The sequence below is a fragment of the Pristis pectinata genome, chromosome 19 (assembly GCF_009764475.1).
Source record: "Pristis pectinata isolate sPriPec2 chromosome 19, sPriPec2.1.pri, whole genome shotgun sequence".
NCBI lineage: Eukaryota > Metazoa > Chordata > Chondrichthyes > Rhinopristiformes > Pristidae > Pristis > Pristis pectinata.
The window spans coordinates 37,301,884-37,323,155 of NC_067423.1; the positions used below are offsets into that span (position 1 = coordinate 37,301,884).

Here is a 21,272-nt window from a genome sequence, read left to right on the forward strand (position 1 = left end):
GTTCCCTTATACGATGAGATGAACTCTTGACCTCACAATCTACCATGTTGTGACCTTGCACCTTATTGTCTACCTGCAACGCACTTCCCTGTAGCTGTGACACTTTACTCTGTCTTCCGTTATTGTTTGTACCCCGTACTACCTCAATGCACTGTGCAATGAATTGATCTGTATGAATGGTATGCAAGACAAGTTTTTCACTGTACCTTGGTACAAGTGGCAATAATCAACCAACACCAATATCAGAAAGCACCAATATTCCCCACCTGTTCCTGAGAAATTTGAAACTAGCCCCCGATATTCATATTTCATTTTATATTTTTTCATGATGTAGAAGAAGACTGTTTGGCTGGTCAAACCTGTGATCGCAGTCCCCCACTTATTTCTCTGCATTATATCCCACTCACATGTCCATCAACTCTCCCCAATTCTCCTGCCACCCACCACACCAGGAGCAATTTACAGTAGCCAATTAATCTACCAACCAGCATGTCATTATGTCTTTGGAGTGGGAGGAAACCAGAGCACCCGGAAGAAGCCCACACAGTCACAAGGAGAATGAACAAGTTCCACACAGACAGTGCCAGAAGTCAGGATTGAACCTGGGTCTCTGGTGCTGTAAGGAAGCAGCGCCACCCGCTGCACCACTGTGCCAACTGTTTTTATTTGCTGTCACTAATTTATTAATGATACGATAGATTAGTTTATTGTTATATACACCAGGGTGCAATGAAATTCCTAGCTTGCACAGAATAAACAGTACACATGATAATAATAAGTACAGTGATGAGTGCAAAACAGCAGAATGGTGCAAAGGTTTGTCGTGCAAGCTGAAGTAGTGCAAAAAGAAATGCTAAGGTGACAATAATGGAATAACCGAGAGAGGTAGAATTAAGAGTACAAGAATGTGACAGGACTACCAAAAAGAGGTGATTTGTTCAGAAGTCTGATAGCAGTGTGGAAGAAGCTGTTCTTAAGTCTGGGTACCGTTCCCTGATCATTTGGAGTTAATGTCGGCTAGAAGTTACGATTCTCTGGGTATGACATGTCCCCAGATCCACCGTCACAATGGCTGGGCATCCTGTTTCACCAGTAAAAATAGGCGGTCAATCCAGTGAAGCTGCATACAGGGTGATATGAATATGGAGCAACAATAGTGGCAGGCTAGTGACAGAGCTGAGCAATCCCACAACCATCAGATCAGAACCACACTCTATGGCCCTGCCAAATCCACTCAGGAATAGTAGTTAAACAGATGATGGACCATTTAGAGTCATCGAATAATGCAGCAGACAAACACTGTATGCATCCCGATTTGCATGCAAATGGACTCATCATGGTCCTGCCTTCCTACAAGCCCATCGGTACCTTTCCTGCTTTCCCACTGGCCCTATGACCACAGTCCAATCAATCAGACCAAAGGAAATCCTTCACACACTGCTTTATTTGAACAAGTTTCCTTATCAACAAGTGAATGATTATAAACGTTGCACATCGTCAAAACACAAGTCCCGCCTGAATGGAGATAATTACCTAATTCTGAGCCAAAAGAATTAAGAGTACGAGAATGTGGCAGCTCCACTGGGAAGAGGTGATTGGTTCAGAAGTCTGATAGCAGTGGTTTGAGGCCAGCATGGATTAGCCCATTTCTGTGCTACATACAGTAAGCATATGAGTCATATGTAGCACAGAACGGGCCCTTCTGTGTGATGTTAAAAGAGGTCACAGCTGGAGCATGTCAAAGGTCAAAAGACACACATGGTGCCCAAAAATCTAGCATCAGATTTCACAGTCATTGTGATATTGAAGCAGTTTTCTGGTACTTGTCCCACTTAAATGCTTCTTTTTTGAACCACCAAGCTTAATGTCGCCATGTTCATGCTGACCATCCAATACCCAGCTACACTAAACTCATTTACCAGCCCGTGGTCTGTCATCTTCTACGCCTTGGCAATTCAAGTGTTCAACTAGATACTTCTTGAATATGTCCCAAGGAGATCCCCATTCTCAATGACGGCAAAGCCTGTAGGTGCAAAATAAAAGTTGGAGTATTTGGGTTAGGTCAGACAGTTTGTGTCTGTATTCCATGGAGTTCAGGAGAATGAATGGTGACCTTATTCAAAGATATAACGTCCTCAGGGGGCTTGACAAGGTAGATGTTGAAATGTTTTAACTAGTGGGAGAGTCATGAACAAGGGGACATCGTTACAAAATAAGGGCCTGATCATTTAAAACTGAGGTGTGTGGCAATTTCTTCTCTCAGAGGGTGGTGAATCTCTGGTATTCTTTGCTGCTGAGGGGTGGCAGAGGCTAGAGCATTAGATACACTTAAGGTGGAGAGAGGTAAATATTTAAAAGATTGAGGAACTGACACAGAAGAGGAGTTGAGGCCAGCATGGATCAGCCATGACCATATTGAATGGTGGGGCAGGCTTGAGGGGCCTGGTGCCACATAATAGCATGGGAAAGATGTCTTATCAATTCTTAACTCAATTATCAGATTGGATCCGTGATAGTAAAGATAATTACTTCACCATCTTTTGAAGTATTATTATGACTCCTGCTCCTATTTTCTTGTGTTCTGGTGCTGCATAGAAAGGTAGGAAAGCATTGTAGGGAAAATCATCATCGTATTCAAGTTCCCCTCCTGGATACATTCCACCCTTATCCCCCCAATCTGGAAATGTATTATTGAGCCTTCAAGTTTTTCACTGTACCTCAGTACAAGTGACAATAATAAACCAATACCAATAGTTATTTGGTCAAAGTTCTGAAACTCCATTAGTGGGGAAGGACCTGCACCTCTCAAACAACAGCAGTCTAAGAAAGCAGCCCACCATTACATTTGCTGCAGCAATAAATGCTGGTCTTGCATCTACAAAAAAGCTCGAGGGTAAGTCGCAAGGGAAGAGTAACAAAACCTCAACATATTTTTTGGATTCCAAAGAAGATGTGGAACCTGCTGGACGTTAATGACTCTGCTCTAACCAAATTAAAGAGAACCTGTTTAACATTAACCGAATGTGGCCTGACAGCTATTATATAAATAGTTCCAATGGATATTTATTTAAAAGGGATTGTAAAACACAAAGTAATTTCATGCATTCTAATCAGAGCAGGCCACATAGGAACCTGAACAAAAATCAACTTAGTTTAGGGAGTGACAAAATCTTCCAATGACTGGAGTCAAAATTGTCACAGATTGTTTAAGGACAGTCAGCATCACAACAGGCCTCTACCTTTGTCTTAGGAAAATGTGAGAGAGAAAGAGAGACAGGGCAGACCTGGAAAGAGGTGATGGCGGGGTTTTGCATCAAGTAAGGTTGGGAACAAACCTTAAGTACTTGGGCCTTAATCAGGAATGGACTTGCCGTGGCCATATTGGTCCAGGCCAAACCCCAATCTTATAAGATAAGATAAATATCTTTATTAGTCACATGTACATCAAAATACACAGTGAAATGCATCTTTTGCGAAGAGTGTTCTGGGGGCAGCCCGCAAGTGTCGCCACGCTTCCAGTACCAAAATAGCATGCCCACAACTTCCTAACCTGTACATCTTTGGAATGTGGGAGGAAACCGGAGCACCCGGAGGAAACCCATGCAGACACGGGGAGAACGTACAAACTCCTTACAGACAGCGGTGGGAATTGAACCTGGGTCGCTGGCGCTGTAATAGTGTTATGCTAACCGCTACACCACCGTGCCATACAGGCTAATGGTGTTAACACTGTATTAAACATTCAGCATGGACACAATTAACCAAATGCCTTCTTTCTGTCCACGTACAGTTTAAGTAATAAAATCTCCCACTAATTGACACCATTATTTTGTCCCACACAGAACAACCACTGTCCCTGCCTTTCTAAAACAGTCCATCTTCTTTCTTAATGGTGATCAGTGCCATAGGCTGATAATAGATAAACTGATAACATTGTTAAATATTTGTATCCTCACTAGTTGTTTGAATAAAGTAGAGGACTTACTTCAAAGGGTGGTGAAGTAACTACCTTTACTATCACGGAGCCAATCTGATAATTGAGTTGAGAATTGATAAAACATCTTTCACGTGCTATTATGTGTAAAATTAATTAAAATGAATTTGGCAAACAATGGAAGTGAAATTTACGGAATGTAAGTTCAAATGGGATCAGTGTTGGTGCAAATGTTGGAGTCATGCTTTTACGACGCCATTTGATTCTTCCCCCCCCCCCCCCCCCCCCCCCCGTGGTAAACCTCAATTATGAGGTGATTTGCCTGGAAGGAAAGGAAATTTTGAGGACGTTCAAGTATATTGACAAATGATTGTCACTCCTACTGAGTGCCAATCAGTTATCGATATACTTGAATATAATCAATATACTTGAATCATTGGAGATGCAATGCCATGGATTCTCCGATGTGCTGTCCCTGCAAAATAATCATGGGATGGAGCCATCCACTACATGAAACGTCTATCTCCAAATGTTCTTCTCTTGAATTTTCAATTCTCTACTGAGCTTGAGCCTGGGTTACATTGTTGAGGAAGCAGGACAAGTTTCTCAGACTCCTTGCTGGCCTTGCACTTCCCGTTACACTGGAAATCCCAAGACAGGTGTCCCAGCAGACCAAAGGAAATGAGAGACAGCTGGAAGACATGGAAAGTTATCCAGCTACTGCTCTTTCTCTCTACCCTGATGTGTGCTTAGCCCAATACAGTCCAGAAAGCAGCATTTAGCATTTTAAAAAGAGCATTATTATTGGGCTATCACCTGGTGGTTGGGCTGGGAGAAGGGCTGCATTGAAGACACTTACCTTTGCACAACAGCAGCATGGGTGACAACAGCATGGCAAGTCACTACCCACCATTTTAAGGAGCCACTTCCACTTTAGTCAGTTAAGGATTCCCACCACTGTTTTTAAAGTGAAAAAATAATAAGGATATCGAAGAATTCCTTGTTATCTTCCTGCTACAGATGAGATTCAGGATAGCATGGTGGTGCGGCTGATAGAGCCACTGCCTCCCGGCACCGGTGTCCCATATTCAATCCCGATCTCAAGTGCTGCCCGTGTGGCATTTGCATGTTCTCCCTGTGACTGCATGAGTTTCCTCCAGGTGCTCTGGTTTCCTCCCACATCCCCAAGATGTACAGGGTGGTAGGTTAACTGGCTGTTCTGAATTACCCCTAGCGTGTAGATGAGTGGTAGAATCCGGGGGGAGTCGGTGAGAATGTGGGGAGAATAAAATGGGATTAGTTTGGGATTGGTGTAAACGAGTGGATGATGGTCAGCATGGACTCAGTGGGCAGAAGGGTCTGTTTCCTTGCTGTGTCAGTCCAAGTGATTTAAGTTTAGTGATGATACCAGTCCATTATGCCAACCATCAAAATTGTTCTTGCCATTTTGGCTAATACTTTCTGCCCATTCAGAGTAAATGTGCAACTTTTCTGTGGTGTTCAAACTCTGCATTTATATTTTGTCAAATGATATTGATCAATGTGTATTGTAGAAAGAGTGTCCATTTGATACTGATCATCTGATATTGATTATCTGATATTGTCCAGCTAATATTATTTGATGCGCATTGTAGAACAGGTGTCCATTTAGGCTGGAGATGGCGTCCTTGAGCAACTGTCCTCAGGACTGGGTGGTTGTGTAGATGTTGCTTCCATCCACCATAAGTAAAAATAGAAAATGCTGGAGATGCTCAGCAGGTCAGGCAGCATCTGTGGACTGGTTTCAGATCAATAGCCCTTCTTCAGACTGCAGTCCTCTCTGCACAGATGTCACTTACTCTGCTCAGTATCCCCAGCATTTTCTATTTTGATTTCACATTCCCCACACCTGCTGTTATCTTTTGCTTTCCATTCATCATAGTTGGTGCAACTTAAATCAAGCATGTTTTTATAGTTCTTGAATAATCGATTGGGATCATTGCTAAACAATAAAAAATTAGGGTAATTTACAATGGATGGGAAAAGTCCCTTTGAAGAAGTGTGTGGAATGAGTAAGTGTGAGTGTCGGCAGATCCTGATGTGGGCAAATGGGAATGAATCTTCAAACTTGTTGCAGTCACAAGGAATTCAATCTCAGTCAAAGTACATCAGAACACTTAAAAGTTACGATCAGAATACTTTAGAATGGAACAGTGGTTTTAGTGAGAAAGCGAAGTCTAGACGAAGCCTTGTTTATATATTGTCTAAAGTTGAATGCCAGGTCAATGTTGATCATTGAAGCACACTCAGATATAAAGCTGAAAACCTACATGGATTTACATAGAACCAGATCGTTAAACCTGACTGGTACAACTGTTCTTCCACCCTTCTTCAGCCAACCTGATCCCTCGCCCCCTTCCCATGTGTTTATCCAGCTACCTGCTCGTCAGCTGAGCAGTTTTGTTTACCAAGTCCTGCATTCTCACCATGCACGGATTAAAGCAGCATCTCCTGAATTGGTTTTATTGGTGATCCACAGAAAATAGAACAGTACAGCACAATACGGGCTCTTCAGCCAGCGATGTTGTGCAGACCTATATAAACCTACTCCACGATCAATGTAAACCTTCCCTCCTGCACAGCCCATAACCTTCCATTTTCCTTGCATCCATTTGCCAATCTAAGAGTCCTGCTTATATCCATATCCATGGTCTCTACTCAACTGAAATGTCCAAAAACTTCTCAGGCTTGGCTTTTCGAGAGAAAAAAGCTGTTCACCATTCTGATCATGACTGAGAAGTTTGATATGATTACTTTGGCTATGATAGCTATTTCCTAAATGCATTCGGTAGAATGGAACAAAGTGGCTGGAATACCAACTTGCATTTACATAATGTAGGTACCTTACAAATATGTCTCCATGTGCTTGAAGATGAAGAAGGGAATGAATGTGGTGCACTTGATCGGGGAGTTGGGAGAGCAGTGTAGCAACAATGCCTCCAAAGGGGCAGAGGGAGCAATTGAAAAGAAAATCAAGTTCAGAGGCGGAGATCAAGGTCGCTGAAGACTCTGAACTTCATGGTGTTATGATGAGGGGGACAGGTGGACAACGGACAGAAACTCAGAGGGGGGGGGGTGTCAAGAAGAGATTGCAGAGGTAAGGAGCAAGCCTCGGAATGGTTTGGATGAGGATTTTAAAGGCAAGGTGTTGATAGCAATACAATGTATATGAGGATGTGGATTTGTGCCTGTGAATCTGTTTGGAATTAGTTTAACACTACCACAGCACAAACTGGAGAATGTCAGTCATGTACAAGGTCATTGGTCACATGGAGGAGAAGGCCTCCACCTACCTCCTGTTGAGGCAGTGCTGGTGAAAGCCTTGCAGCCACAGACTCTGCCGAAACATGGAGGTGAACAGCAGCAGCAGCAGGGGGCAGTGCCCCCACCTGGAATAGTGATTGCAAACCTGGAAGTGAAAGAGCAGAAGATGACACGAAGGTCCACACATTGATTAAAGATGTATACCTCTGTCTGTTTGATGTTGCAGTTGTGGTCGGCCGTTCAGCAAGCTGACACACTCAGACAGCACGGGGGGAAGAGTGGAGACAGCGGTGCATTCACTGAACCAGACAGGTAAGCTTTCTAGTTATGTTCCAATTCTCACTCCATTGGCAGAGGGTGAAGAGTCACTCTGTGTCAATAATACATCAATTCTGTCAGTCTTCCCCTCATAGTCAGTCTCACTGACCCCCTCACAGTCTCAGTGTCCCCCTCACAGTCTCAGCGTCCCCCTCACACAGTCTCAGTGTCCCCCTCACAGTCTCAGCGTCCCCCTCACACAGTCTCAGTGTCCCCCCCACACAGTCTCAGTGTCCCCCCCACACAGTCTCAGTGCCCCCCTCACAGTCTCAGCGTCCCCCTCACACAGTCTCAGTGTCCCCCTCACACAGTCTCAGTGTCCCCCCCACACAGTCTCAGCGTCCCCCTCACACAGTCTCAGTGTCCCCCTCACAGTCTCAGCGTCCCCCTCACACAGTCTCCGTGTCCCCCTCACGGTCTCAGCGTCCCCCTCACACAGTCTCAGTGTCCCCCCCACACAGTCTCAGCGTCCCCCTCACAGTCTCAGTGTCCTCCTCACACAGTCTGTGTCCCCCCCACACAGTCTCAGTGCCCCCCTCACAGTCTCAGCGTCCCCCTCACACAGTCTCAGTGTCCCCCTCACACAGTCTCAGTGTCCACCTCACAGTCTCAGCGTCCCCCTCACACAGTCTCACTGACCCCCTCACACAGTCTCAGTGCCCCCCCTCACACAGTCTCAGTGCCCCCCTCACACAGTCTGTCTCAGTGCCAGATTCAGATTCCCTACAATCAATGCTGGATAGAAGTCCACCAGTGCCCGAGGGAATCATGTACCTGTACTCCTAGGTCTCTCTGTTCTACAACACTCTCCAGGGACCTGTTCACTGTGAAGGTCCTACCTTGATTTGTCTTCCCAAAATGTAACACCTCACACTTCTCTGAATTAAACTCTATTTGCCATTCTCGGCCCACTTACCAAGCTGATCAAGTCTATGACACCACCTATTTTCGTGTCATCTGCAAACTTACTAACCTCAAAGAATGAGGTCCTGATGGCCAGAAACTGAAGGGATCACAGGTGTATTGCAATGGACAGGAACACTTAAGACCTCCAGCCTGGTGTTCACAAGGCAGTAGGTGCTGCATTGAGGCACAATATAGTGATGGGTGGTTGAACATTTGTTTCTTGTAGATGACCCTGCCCAAGCAACCTCTGACTACGACAGCACCCACGAGACAAATAACAGTGACAGCAGTGACATCACACAGAATGACGATGATCAGGAATCCTCTGCAAAGGGCTTGGAGCAATCCCGCAAAGGGTCTGACTGTGGACTCTGCAGGCCAGAGGACATCACGTTGCACCACTTGATTCCAGCCGAGGTACTTTTACGGGAATAACGTTGGTCTGTGTGAAGCTGCAGAGGTTTTGGGTGGTGATCTGGTTACCTTTTCTCTGCCTTGCAAAGTCAAAGTTGAGTTTATTGTCATATGCACAAGTACATGTATGCACAAGTGCGATGAAAGATTTACTTGCGGCAGCATCACAGACACATAGCATCAGATAAGCAGCATTCACAAGAAAAAAAGCATAAATTAAACATAAATTATATACAACTTTTACAAGAAAGAACACAATTAGAACAAAAAAAAGTCCATTGTAGCGCAAAGTGATCATGGTGTTGCTTTCTTGAGTAGTGATTGGGGTTTTGCCGGTTGGTTCCAGAACCAAATGGTTGAAGGGAAGTAGCTGTTCTTGAACCTGGTGGTGTGGGACTTCAGGCTTCTGTACCTCCTGCCCGATGGTAGCTGCGAGAAGACAGCATGGCCCAGATGGTGGGGATCTTTGATGATAGACGTTGCCTTCTCGAGGCAGCACCTCATGTAGATATTACTGATGGTGGGGAGGGATGCGCCCATGATGTATTGGGCTGAGTCCACTACTCTCTGCAGCTTCTTACATTCCTGTGCATTCGAATTGCTGTACCAGACCATGATGCAATCAGTAAGGATACATTAAACCTTGGAAAGATGGTTCAGGAAGTGATCCAGCATTAAAAGGTAGCACGGGCCTTTACACCACACTTCAAATGCTCACATGTCCAAATCTGTGCCACTTTATTTACAGGTTGACTCAAATGTAGGAACCTAAGATCATAAGAAGATAGGAGCAGGAGAAGGCCACTCAGCCCCTCAAGCCAGTCCTGCCTTTCAATATGATCATGGCTGACCTGCCCCAGGCCTTGGCTCCTCCTCTGTGTCTGTTCTCCGTCACCCTTAATTCCTCAATCTTTCAAAAGCTTACCTACTTCCTCTTTAAATACCCCCAATGATCTCGCCTCCACAACCCTCCGGGATAGAAATTATGCAGAAATGAGTACCCTTCATTCAGTGTATGAATAAACTCCATCACTGCTCAGTTTCTATTGACCTTTATAAATCAGCTCTACTCAAAGGAGCTCGATCTTTCCAAGTCGGTGTAGATGCAGGGGCTGAATATAATAACTCAATTCAAAAACATCCTCCATTCTAAAGATGAACTTCCCTCAGCATTGGTCTCAAACAGCCTGGAGAAAGGTGCGAAGCAGAAAGTGAACGTTCAGTCTGGAGTTAGGGAAGAAGGCATAAAAGTAACCTTAAATTTCTTTTAAAAATGACTCAAACAAATCGAACAGACTGGAGACGATGCAGGATAATAATCAGGTCCACTGCGCTCTCCAGTGGCCAAGGTTTGCCATTACATGTTGATCTTATGTCGCCGAGTTGTACATGGAAACAGGCACTTCAAGCCAACTGTAAGCTAGTACCATTTGCCTGCATTTGCCCCATATCTTGGCCTTTCCTATCCATGTATCTGTCAAAATATCTTTTAAATATTGTAATTGTATCCACCTCTACCACTTCATCTGGTGATTTGTTCCACATCTCCACCACCCTCTGTCTGAAAAACTTGCCCCTCAGATACCCTTTAAATCTTTCCCCTCTCACGTTAAACCTATGCCTTCTAGTTTTAGACTTCCCTACCCTGGGAAAAAGATTGTGACCATCCACCTTATCTCTACCCGCTATGATTTTATATACCTCAATAAGGTCTCCACTCAGCCTCCTTCGCTTCAGGGAAAACAGTCCCAACCTATCCAGACTCTCCTCGTAACTCAAGCCCTCCAGTTCTGGTAGAATCCTTGTAAATACTCTCTGCATCCTCTCTTGCTTAATTACATCCTTCCTCAAGTATAGCAACCAGAACAGCACACAATACTCCAGGTATGGTCTCACCAACATCTTGTACAGATAAGAATGCCAGACGCCTTCTTCATCACCTTGTCTACCTATGTAGCCACTTTCAGGAAAGTATGTAGTTGTACCCCTCAGTCTCTCTGTTCTACAACACGTCCCAGGGCCCTGCCATTCACTGTGTATGTCCTGCCCTGGTTTAACTTCCCAAAATTCAGCACTTTGCACTTGACTGAATTAAATTCCATCTGCCATTCACTTGCCCACTTTCCATTTGATGTAGATCATGTTATAACCTTGCCTCTCCACATCCACTTTATCAAGACCTTTTAGGATCTTGTATGTTTTATTCAAGTTTCCTCTCATTCTTCTAAAATCCTGTGGATATGAGCCTAGTTTGTCCAATCTTTCCTCAGGAAAAATACAGAAAAGTCATTGGACACGCGAGGAAGGCTTGGTCTTAAGTCTGAGAAATAAGTAATGTGGTGGCAGAGTGCTGAAGAGTGCAGTTTTGAGTGTAACGAACAATCTGCTGGAGGAACTCATCAAGTCAAGCAGCATCTGTGAACGGAAAGGAATTGTTGACATTTCGGGTCGAAACCCGCATCAGGACAATTCTCTTCCCCCCACAGATGCTGGCTGACCTGCTGAGTTCCTCCAGCAGATTGTTTGTTGATCCAGATTCCAGCATCTGCAGTCTCTTGTGCCTCAGCTTTGGGTATGGCCCATTTTAATAGCATGGGTCTGATGGGGCTGAATAGATACAGAAGGAGGCTATTCAGCCCATCAGCTTCATGCTGACTCTCAGCAGAGTATTCCTTTCATCACATTCCTCCTCTCCTTATTTCCCTGTATCCCTGCAGCCAAATCTCTGTCAAACGCCCATCAAACTCTTTTGATTCTTTTTCCATCCACCAACACTTGGGGTAACTGACAGCAGCCAATTAATCTACCAGCCCATCTTTGCCAAGTGGCAGGAAACCTACACAGTCACAGGGAGAATGTACAAACTCTACACAGACAGCACTGAAGATCAGGATTGAACCCAGTCCCCAGGGTTGTGTAACAGCAGCACTAACTGCTGTACCACTCTGCCTCCTGGCATAGTTAATCAGAACGTTCTTCTGTGAGAAAGCAAAAGCTGAGATTTGTGAAAAGCAGCGAGATTGAAGAACAGACTGGAGGTGAGCCATGAGGTGATGTTGCAGCTCTATAGGACTCTGGTTAGACCACACTTGGAGTATTGTGTTCAGTTCTGGTCACCTCATTATAGGAAGGGTGTGGAAGCTTTAGAGTGGGTGCAGAGGAGATGTACCAGGATGCTGCCTGGATTGGAGGACATGCCTTATGAGGACAGGTTGAGCAAGCTAGGACTTTTCTCCTTGGAGAGGAGGAAGATGAGAGATGTACTTGATAGAGGTGTATAGAGGCATAGATCGAGTGGACAGTCAGAGACTTTTTCCCAGGGTGCCAATAGCTGACACAAGGGGACATAATTTTAAGGTGATGGAAGGAAGGTATAAGGGGGATGTCAGGGGTAAGTTTTTTGACACAGAGAGTGGTGGGTGCATGGAACGCACTGCCTGCAGAGGTTGTGGGGGCAGGTACATTAGGGACATTTAAGAGACTCTTAGGCACATGAATGATAGAGAAATGGAGGGCTATGTGGGGGGGAAGGGTTAGATAGATCTTGGAGCAGGATAAAACGTCGGCACGACATTGTGGGCCGAAGGGCCTGTACTGTGCTGTAATATATGAACTGCAGGAGCTGAACGACTCTTGATTCAAATCGAGGGGATCTTATGGCAGAGAAATGTCTCTGGAGCGAGTGTCAGTGGCCGAGTTTCCAAATGGGCACCATCAGAAATGGTTGCAATGTTCCTCTCCTCCAGGATATTCTCGACTGAGCAACATAGTCTTCTTTGAGTATTGAAAAACACTATGATGCTGGAGGAACTCAGCGGGCTATGTAGCATCCTCCTGGGGTTCCTTCAGCATTGTCGTGTTTTTCATCTGGATTCCAGCATCTGCAGTCCTTTGTTCCTCTTCTTTGAATATTGTCGGACACATTTCTTGACTGTGGTCTCATTGAGTTGCAGTACATCACTGTTACTGGCAAGAGGGTATAGTTACAGCATGACAAGCTTACGTCAGCAGTTTCTCTTCTAAATATGCACAGAGGAACATATGAAGGTGGCATCATTTATAATGAAATATGAATAAATGTAACAGGAGTCACTTTGGCTGGGAAACCCATGATATTGAGTGCAATGCCATTTTTACACCTTGTTCAATGTTACCTTCTGACCTCAATTGGTGATAAAATCAGGCATGATGTATAACCAGCATTGCACCCAATGTCCTCAGCTTCCTGATGGATGCATTGGGTTTGAATTGTACCCCAAGTTTTAGAATAAAGATGTACATGTTTCCATACCATCCAGCTAAGCCTTTACTTTAATTTTCCAGGAAAAACCAATTCTTGCTCCAGAGCCTCTTCTAATGGAAAATCTGGAGCTGATATTTACACAACTGAACAACTGGAATTTTCCCATCTTTGATCTCATGGAGATGACAGGCTCAAAATGTGGCCGGATACTCAGCCAGGTGAGAAAGTCCTTCTTTCATGCTGGTGTTTTGTGTTGTGTAAACACACACGAGATGTCTTCACTGCAATGGTTTCTCAACTAGATACATATGTCACAGGTAGCAAAATGGCTCCTTCTGTACAACTGGTTCACTTTCGAGGCAAGAATATAAGTCTGTTTAACTAAAGCTTAATGAATTAACAATAGAGTGCAGAAGAGTTTCACCAGGATGTTGCCTAGAATGAAGAGCTGTATTGTAAAGAGAGATTGGGTGGCCTGACTTTATTCTCACTGCAACGTAGGAAGCTGAGGGGTGAACTGTTCAAGGTTTACAAAGTTATGAGAGGCAGCCCAGGATAGACAGAGACTTTTTCCCAGGGCAGAGGAGTGATCTAGAGGGCACAGGTTTAAGGTGACGGGAGAAACTTAAAAGAAATCTGTGGGGTTCATTTTTCACTGAGAAGGCAGTGGTTATCTGGAGCGAGCTGCCAGAGGAGGTGGTAGAGGTAGATGCGACTACAACATTTAAAAGGCATTTGGATAGGTAGGTGGATAGGAAAGGTTGAGAGGGATGTGGGCCAAATGTGGGCAAATGGGATTCGCATAGATCAGCGTCAGGGTCAGCATGGATGAGATTGGCTGAAGGAACAGTTACTCTGCTGTACCATGATTCTATGAATTTGTGCATTTCCCTTTAGTTTCCCTTCCCAGAGACAGAGTGAAGTGGCATAATGGTCAACTTACAGGATTGGCATCAGAGCTTTGGATTATTGGTCTAGTCACACAATTTTCTTTGGCACCAACGATGGAAGATGGGGAAATTCATATAAAACCTGAAACCTGTGATCCACAAAACTAGTGGATTGACGTAAAAATCAGAAAGGAAAGGAATTCCGGTCAGACCTGTAGGTTTTTCCAGACTTACGAACGCAGCTGACTCTGATCTCCCTCTGAAATGGCCTGGGGACAAAGTAAAGTTAGACCCGAAAAGGCAACCTTGCTGGTGATGCCCACATCCTGTGGATGAATAAAATATAATGAAAAGAAAACATAGTTATGGGGTGAGATTCCAAGACCAGCGCATAGAGCTGGCTTCAGTCCGGTGTTATCATATTTCCATGGATTTATTATTTTCATATTTTAGGTTCTCATTTTTTTCTTATGTCATGGAAGGAGGCAATTCGGCCTGTTGAGTCTATCAGAGCATTCCCAGCAGTCTCATTCTCCCACTTATTTCCCTGTGACCAGTTCTTTCTCACAAGCCCATTAACATCACCCCCTCCCTTCCTCAGGCTTCTGGCACCAACTACACTACAGGTAATTTACAGTAGCCAATTAATCAACAAGCACGTCTTTGGGCTGTGGGAAGAAACCAGAGTGGTCAGAGGAGGAAACTTACAATCACATTTCTGTGGAAATAGGATCGTAGTATTTGACAACATAGAGTATCGCCTCATGAATGTGTTCCACTATTGGTTGATGGGTTCCTCTATTTCATTGCATATCTTTTGAACCTTGGCCCTCATTACTCTTGTACAACAAAATTTACCAATCGCAGGATAGGTGAGGAGAGAATCAGGATCAGTCACACAATTGCTTGAGCTTGGTCCACTATTTAATCAGATCATGGCTGATACCTGTTTCTGTGTAAGATTCATTCTTACAATGAATAATATATAAATTCACGCCTGTTATTTCTGGATGTCAGCCATTAGAGAGGGCAAATCAATGTATGTGCTCCTTTCCTACTTAACCCTGTAGATGATTGGTTGACCTGTCTTTGCTTCAGCAGTGCTGTACTATTAAAGGTGCTGTTCCTCAGCTGAGGCAATAACCTATGCCCTATCTGCTCTCACTGGTGGCCACAAAAGATATCATGGCACTATTTCAAAGAACAGGGGAGTTCTCCCAGTATTCTCGTCAATATGCATCTCTCAGCCAACGTGGCTGAAATAGATAATTCATTCATTTTCACGTTGTTTATGCTATGCACAAATTGATGGCTACATCCCCCAGTAAAACACTGACTGCACCTTAAAAGTACTTTTGTTTCTGCCAATGACTTGCTTGTTCTGACATGTGCAGGAATTTACTGGTGGAACTGTAAAATGCTCAATGGAAATATTTATAAATAGCAAGTAAAATGAAGCCGAACCATAACGAGCATTTGGGGACGATACAGTGGTGCAGCTGATCGAGCTGCTGCCTCTCAGCTCCAGAGACCCAGGTTCAATCCTGACTTCCGCTGCTGCCTGTGTGGAATTTGCACATCCTCCCTGCGACCGGTTGCCTCACACATCCCAAAGATGTGTGGGGATAATTGGCCACTTCAAAATTATCACCCATGATCTGGTGAATGGTGGAACATTGGGGTGGGGGGGGAGGGAGTTGATGGGAATGTGGGAGGAATAAAAATGGGATTTGTGTTGGATTAATATAAATTAATGAGTGCCTGAATGGGCTTGGACCTGGTGGGATAAAGGTCCCGTTTCCATGCTGTATGACTATCTATGTGTCTATGGACCATGGTGGTCACAGGCTCACCCTCCAAACATTTTACCCCAAGCAATTTTTCAAGCAACTGGGCAAACTGAAGAATAAAAATCCATTTCTAGGTATTGGATTAAAAAAAAGAAAATTGCAATTGATTTAAAGTATTGTTCTGTATTAATGAAGTGCCCACAAAAAATGAAACCCAGATAATTCACGAAGTACTCAGCAGGTCAGGTGGCATCTAAAGAAAAAGAAACAGGGTTAATGTTTCAGGTTGAAGGGCCTTCATCAGAACTGGGAAAGAGAGAAAATGAGTTAGTTTTAAGTTATGAAGAAGGTGGGAGGAGGGAAGATAGGTGAAAGAGAACAACCTTTCTCTCAGTGTCAGCAAAACAAAAGAGCTGGTCATTGACTTCAGGAACCAGAGTGGAGCACACGTCGCTCTCTGTGTCGATGGTGCTGAGGTGGAGATGGTTAAATGCTTCGTTTTGAGGTGTAGACATCACCAATAGCTTGTCCTGCTCCAACCACGTAGATGCTAAAGTCAAGAAAGCACACCAGCGCCTCTACTTCCTCAGAAGGCAAAGGAAATTCAGCATGTTCCCCATTGACCCTCACCAATTTTTATAGATGCACCATTGAAAGCATCCTATCCAGATGCATCACAGTGTGCTATGGCAACTGCTCTGCCGAAGACCTCAAGAAATTGCAGAGAATTGTAAACACAGCTCAGTCCATCACAAAAACCAGCCTCCCCTCCATGGATTCTGTCTACACCTCGCTGCCTCAGAAAAGCAGCCAACATAATCAAGGAACCCTCCCACCTCTGGCATTCTCTCCTCCCCCTTTCCATCGGGCAGAAGATACAAAGACTTGAAAACACACACCACCAGGCTCAAGGACAGTTTCTATCCCGCTGTTATAAAACTCTTGAATGGACCTCTTATACATTAAAGATGAACTCTTGACCTCACATTCTACCTCATCATAACCTTCACACCTTTGTGTCTACCTGCACTGCACGTTCTCTGTAACTGTAACTTTTCCCTTGTACTACCTCAAAGTACTTATGTTTTGAAATGATCTGTATGGATGGTATGCAAAACAAAGTTTTTCTCTGTACCTCAGTACATGTGACAATAATAAACCAATACCAACACTAATCTGTGACAGTGAGGCCAGAGTTGTCGTGGGGATAAATTGTGGAGAACTGTCAGCCAATGCATTAATGGGGGCTGTTAAAGGATGATAATATAAGCAAAGAACCATAAAATGTCACAAAACATGGGACATGCCCAGCTGAGTATTTAACAGGAAACACTCGCATCCGGATCAGTCCGACCCAAAACTTCGACTGTCCATTTTCCTACAAAGATGCTGCCTGACCTGCTGAGTCCCTCCAGCGCATCAGCTGCTGCTTGGGTATTTAACTGGCAGGGTAATGAAGTATCTATTTGTTCCTTTCTTTTGTCTTCATGATCATCCGAAACCAGTGTCTCCCGTTCATAAAGAGAAAGGTTTTCATGTTTGGCTTGGATTTTATTCCGGGCATCCAATTCAGCAATTGAAACTGGTGATGCAGAACAAAGGCAACTGACAAGTATTGCTCAGGGGGTTTGATGCTCTACTTGCAGTCTAAGCTTTTTAATTTCAAAGTGAGGCTAATGGCAGCATTGTGTTTATTGAAGATGTTTCAAATTTCTTTGTTATCTTTATTATTAAGCCCTTTTTATGCACAGTACTTTGGATTTGCTGACTTATTTGTTAATAAGCAAACATGACGTATGATCCCAAGGTTACTTGAATATGAGTTTGTAGCATGTGAGTCATTGACTGGAAGAGTATGGAGAGAAAATATCACCCTTTTGCTGATTCTGTACAGATGTAAAAGGCTGTCCTCTCTTGCTTGTGCAGAGGTTTAAGGCAATCTTTTTCATGTTGCAATTAGCCAAGATTCCTATCCTAAAAAGAATAATTTTCTTTTGCTCAGTCTATTCCAAATAATCTACATTTATTTTGTTCGTGGAGGTTTCATCGAAAGGAGAAAGCTAAAGAAAATTAAAAGGGGCAGTTATGAGCTTAATATCAAGTGGATTTGTAATTTGAATTAATTTGGATTAGTACTTTTTCTCACAGGAACATGCTTGAAAATTCTTCTTTCAACTGTTATGTTTGTGAATAAGGTAAATATCCAGTGAAACATGGGAAGATTGCTTGTAAATTGGCAGCTTGTAGTGGAGAAGGTGGTTCTGCACATGTATGCTGTGAGAGTCATGTGATTGCTCTATTTTTCACACTGAGAAACACTAGTTCATTAATTATCTCACTAACCACGTCCTTTAAACAATGCAGTGGACATTCATTTTAATTTTTGGTGATGGGTTAACACGAGCAGTATCCAATTGGTTCCTGTTATTTACCTTTCTATTGATGAGAGTATTGCATGTAGACAGTCTGATATTGATTACTCCACATTATTGTAAAAGTCAAACTGACCTTGAGCATTAGCATCCTTCCAGATGGCAGTGATATCCATTTACCCAGCCATGTAGGTTTTATGTGTTCTATTTCTACCATGACACCCAGAAATGTGATACAACTCAGAGCAGCCCATCCCGCATGGGGAATTTAAACTGAGTCCAACCATGTGTAATTGTCTGACAATACCATCTGCCAGGTCTACTGTGGCTCAAAGGTCTGACAATATTACACATTCTCATTGTGTTGCACTGATAACATACATTAGTATCACTGTTGAACTGTTATAGTTAACATAAATACAACTCCTTCAATCAACAAAAGACAATCCTATGTTAATGTCAAGAAATAACTTGTCTGGGATCTGGAATAGTGGTCATACATAGATGTGTACATGTCCTACACACGCTTAATTTTATACAACTGCACATTAATGGATGCATTCATGTGCATATGCACATTATATATTGTACATAGCTGCACATTCCTCAAAGGATATGACCATGATATGTATGGTTTAAGCTGTTATTGAGAGATTAAGGAGGACTCGGTCAGTTTATTTTTAATCAGGTTTCCATGTTTAGCATATCATCTTAGGTGGTCTAAATGCTTCCTTTTTTGCTGGAACAATTCTATGATTCTATAACCAGAAGAGCTCTGCCCAATATTGGTAGGCATGAAAAAGCAGTTCCTGTAAGCACCAAAGAATAGAACACTAAAATAAGGTAGCTTTGTAGCACTGTGCAGTTTACGGGTATACTCCTGTCTACAAAAATCTCACAAACAGAATTTACATTAGATTGAAAGTATGTTGAGCTTAAATTTTGTTGCATCAGTTCCTAGTGTAATATAATAAAAGGATGGAAGATTGTAACAATTCGAATTGAATTACCAGTGTCCTGTTGTCAATTTCAATAATACTCATTAAAGATTTTTAAAGATTTGCTTTCATATTGAAGTATATTAATTATATTGGATCAATGAAACAGTGAAACATAAATGCGTTTTAATTTGAGGTCAACGGCTTATATTTGTCACTGTGACCCAAAACACCCACACCTGGAACTTGAATAGAGGGAAAAGGAAATGTTGAGCCCAAGTTTTCTGATTGATGTTGCCTAGGATACTATTGGGATAAAGCTAAGGCCAGCCGGAATACCTGTGCTTTAGTGCACTTTATTGAGTGTATGTTTTTTCTCCACTGAATGTTTACATTTTCCATGCACCAATTGTTCAACCTCTTTCTTTGTACAGGTAGCATTCAGACTGTTTGAAGACACTGGGCTTTTTGAAATATTTAAAATCCCATTAAAGGAGTTCATGAACTACTTTCATGCATTAGAAAATGGGTACAGAGATATACCCTGTAAGTATTCTTGTATTTTACTTGTACAGGGAAACATCACCACAAGTACTATTTTAGCTGTCTCTCACTGAAAACATGATTGTTGATAATTGGAAATGTATGTGCTGCGGACGAGGAATATAATGATAACAATCTGGTCCCAATCTTCAGGTGGTGAGTTGTATTCAAGCAAGGCATGGTTGAAGGAATGGGCCTTCAATGTATTAGCCCATCCCTGGCCTAAGAGTCTGGATGCATGTGTGTTTATGTACGTGCAGGACTTGATCAGGGTAGTGGAGTGGTTGTGACCCAGCTGGAGAGAGAGAGAGGGCACGTCACATGTAGAAATGGGAGTGGGCCTATGTTGGATGAAGTGCCTGCAGAAGAGTGGACCATTTGTCAATCATGATTTACTTTTTACAAAACCACGTTGGCTAGATTAGATTATATTCAGCTTTCCTAAAGCATTATTTATTTCCACTTGGATTATTGACTCTGGCATCTTGCTAAAAATAGATGTTAAACTAACTACCTATGGTTCCCTGCCTTCTGTCTTCCTCCCTTTTTGAACAAGGGAGTTTTTTCCAATCTTCTGGTACCCTTCAGGAATTTAGTGAGTTTTGAAAAATTCCAACCAATGGGTCCACTATCACTGCAGCCACTTCCTTGAGTGCCGACCATCTGGCCCTGACGATTTGTCCCTCTTTAACCTCGTGAGTTTTTCTGATAATTTATCCCTTGTTTATGGGATTTTTACAAGTTTCTCTCTGTTATTTGAAATTAGACCATTTGTTGGGAATATTTGCAGTGTCCTCCTTGGTGAAGACTGATGCAAAAAATTGATTTAGCATGTCTGTTATTTCATTGTTTCATGTCATAAATTCATCAGCCTCATTCTCTGGAGGACCCAAACCTACCCTAGCAACCTTCTTCCTACTCATATATCCACAGTAACTCTAACAGTTCATTTTGATATTACACACAATTTTCTCTCAAAATCAGTTTTCTCCCTTCTCATGAACTTGTTAGCCTTTCACTGCTAGATCTTAAAAGCCTTCCAGTCCTCTTGGGCTTCCACCAGCCTTTGCTATTTTGCCTACTTTTCAGTTTAACATTATCCTTGACCTCTTTTGCTAACCACAGATCATGCCTCTTTCTCATGGAATCCCTCTTTTTAATTAGGATAAATTCCTGCTGAGTGTGATGGACCAGCTGTTTGAATATCTGCCACTCTTCAGCTACTGACCTGTCTCTTAGCTTGTTTTCCCAGTCCACCTTAGACAACTCCACCTTCAAACCATTATTAAGTGCCCTTATTTAAGTCGAAGACACTGGTTTTGGTCCTGTTGTGTTCACCCACAAACTGCATCTAGAATTCTACCTCCTCTGGGATCTTTAACCACAAGATCTCTTACCACAGAACCATAGAACCATAGAACCATACAGCACAAAACAGGCCCTTCGACCCACCATGCTGTGCCGTCCATCAAACCACCCTCACACTACCTAACCCCTTCCTCCTGCATATCCCTCCATCTCACATTCCTCCATATGCCTATCCAACAAACTCTTGAACCTGTCCAATGTATCTGCCTCCACCACCACCCCAGGCAGTGCATTCCATGCACCAACCGCTCTC

The 21,272-nt window shown here is 43.2% G+C and overlaps 1 protein-coding gene across 1 annotated transcript in view; it reads left to right on the top strand.

Annotated features, from left to right (window-relative positions):
- pde3a (phosphodiesterase 3A, cGMP-inhibited) overlaps positions 1 to 21,272 on the top strand; it is a 412,539-nt gene that overhangs the window by 347,931 nt on the left and 43,336 nt on the right. The window contains 4 exon segments of the mRNA XM_052033932.1: positions 7,464 to 7,549; positions 8,688 to 8,878; positions 13,199 to 13,336; positions 19,543 to 19,654. Of these exon segments, the coding sequence (XP_051889892.1) occupies positions 7,464 to 7,549; positions 8,688 to 8,878; positions 13,199 to 13,336; positions 19,543 to 19,654 (527 nt within the window).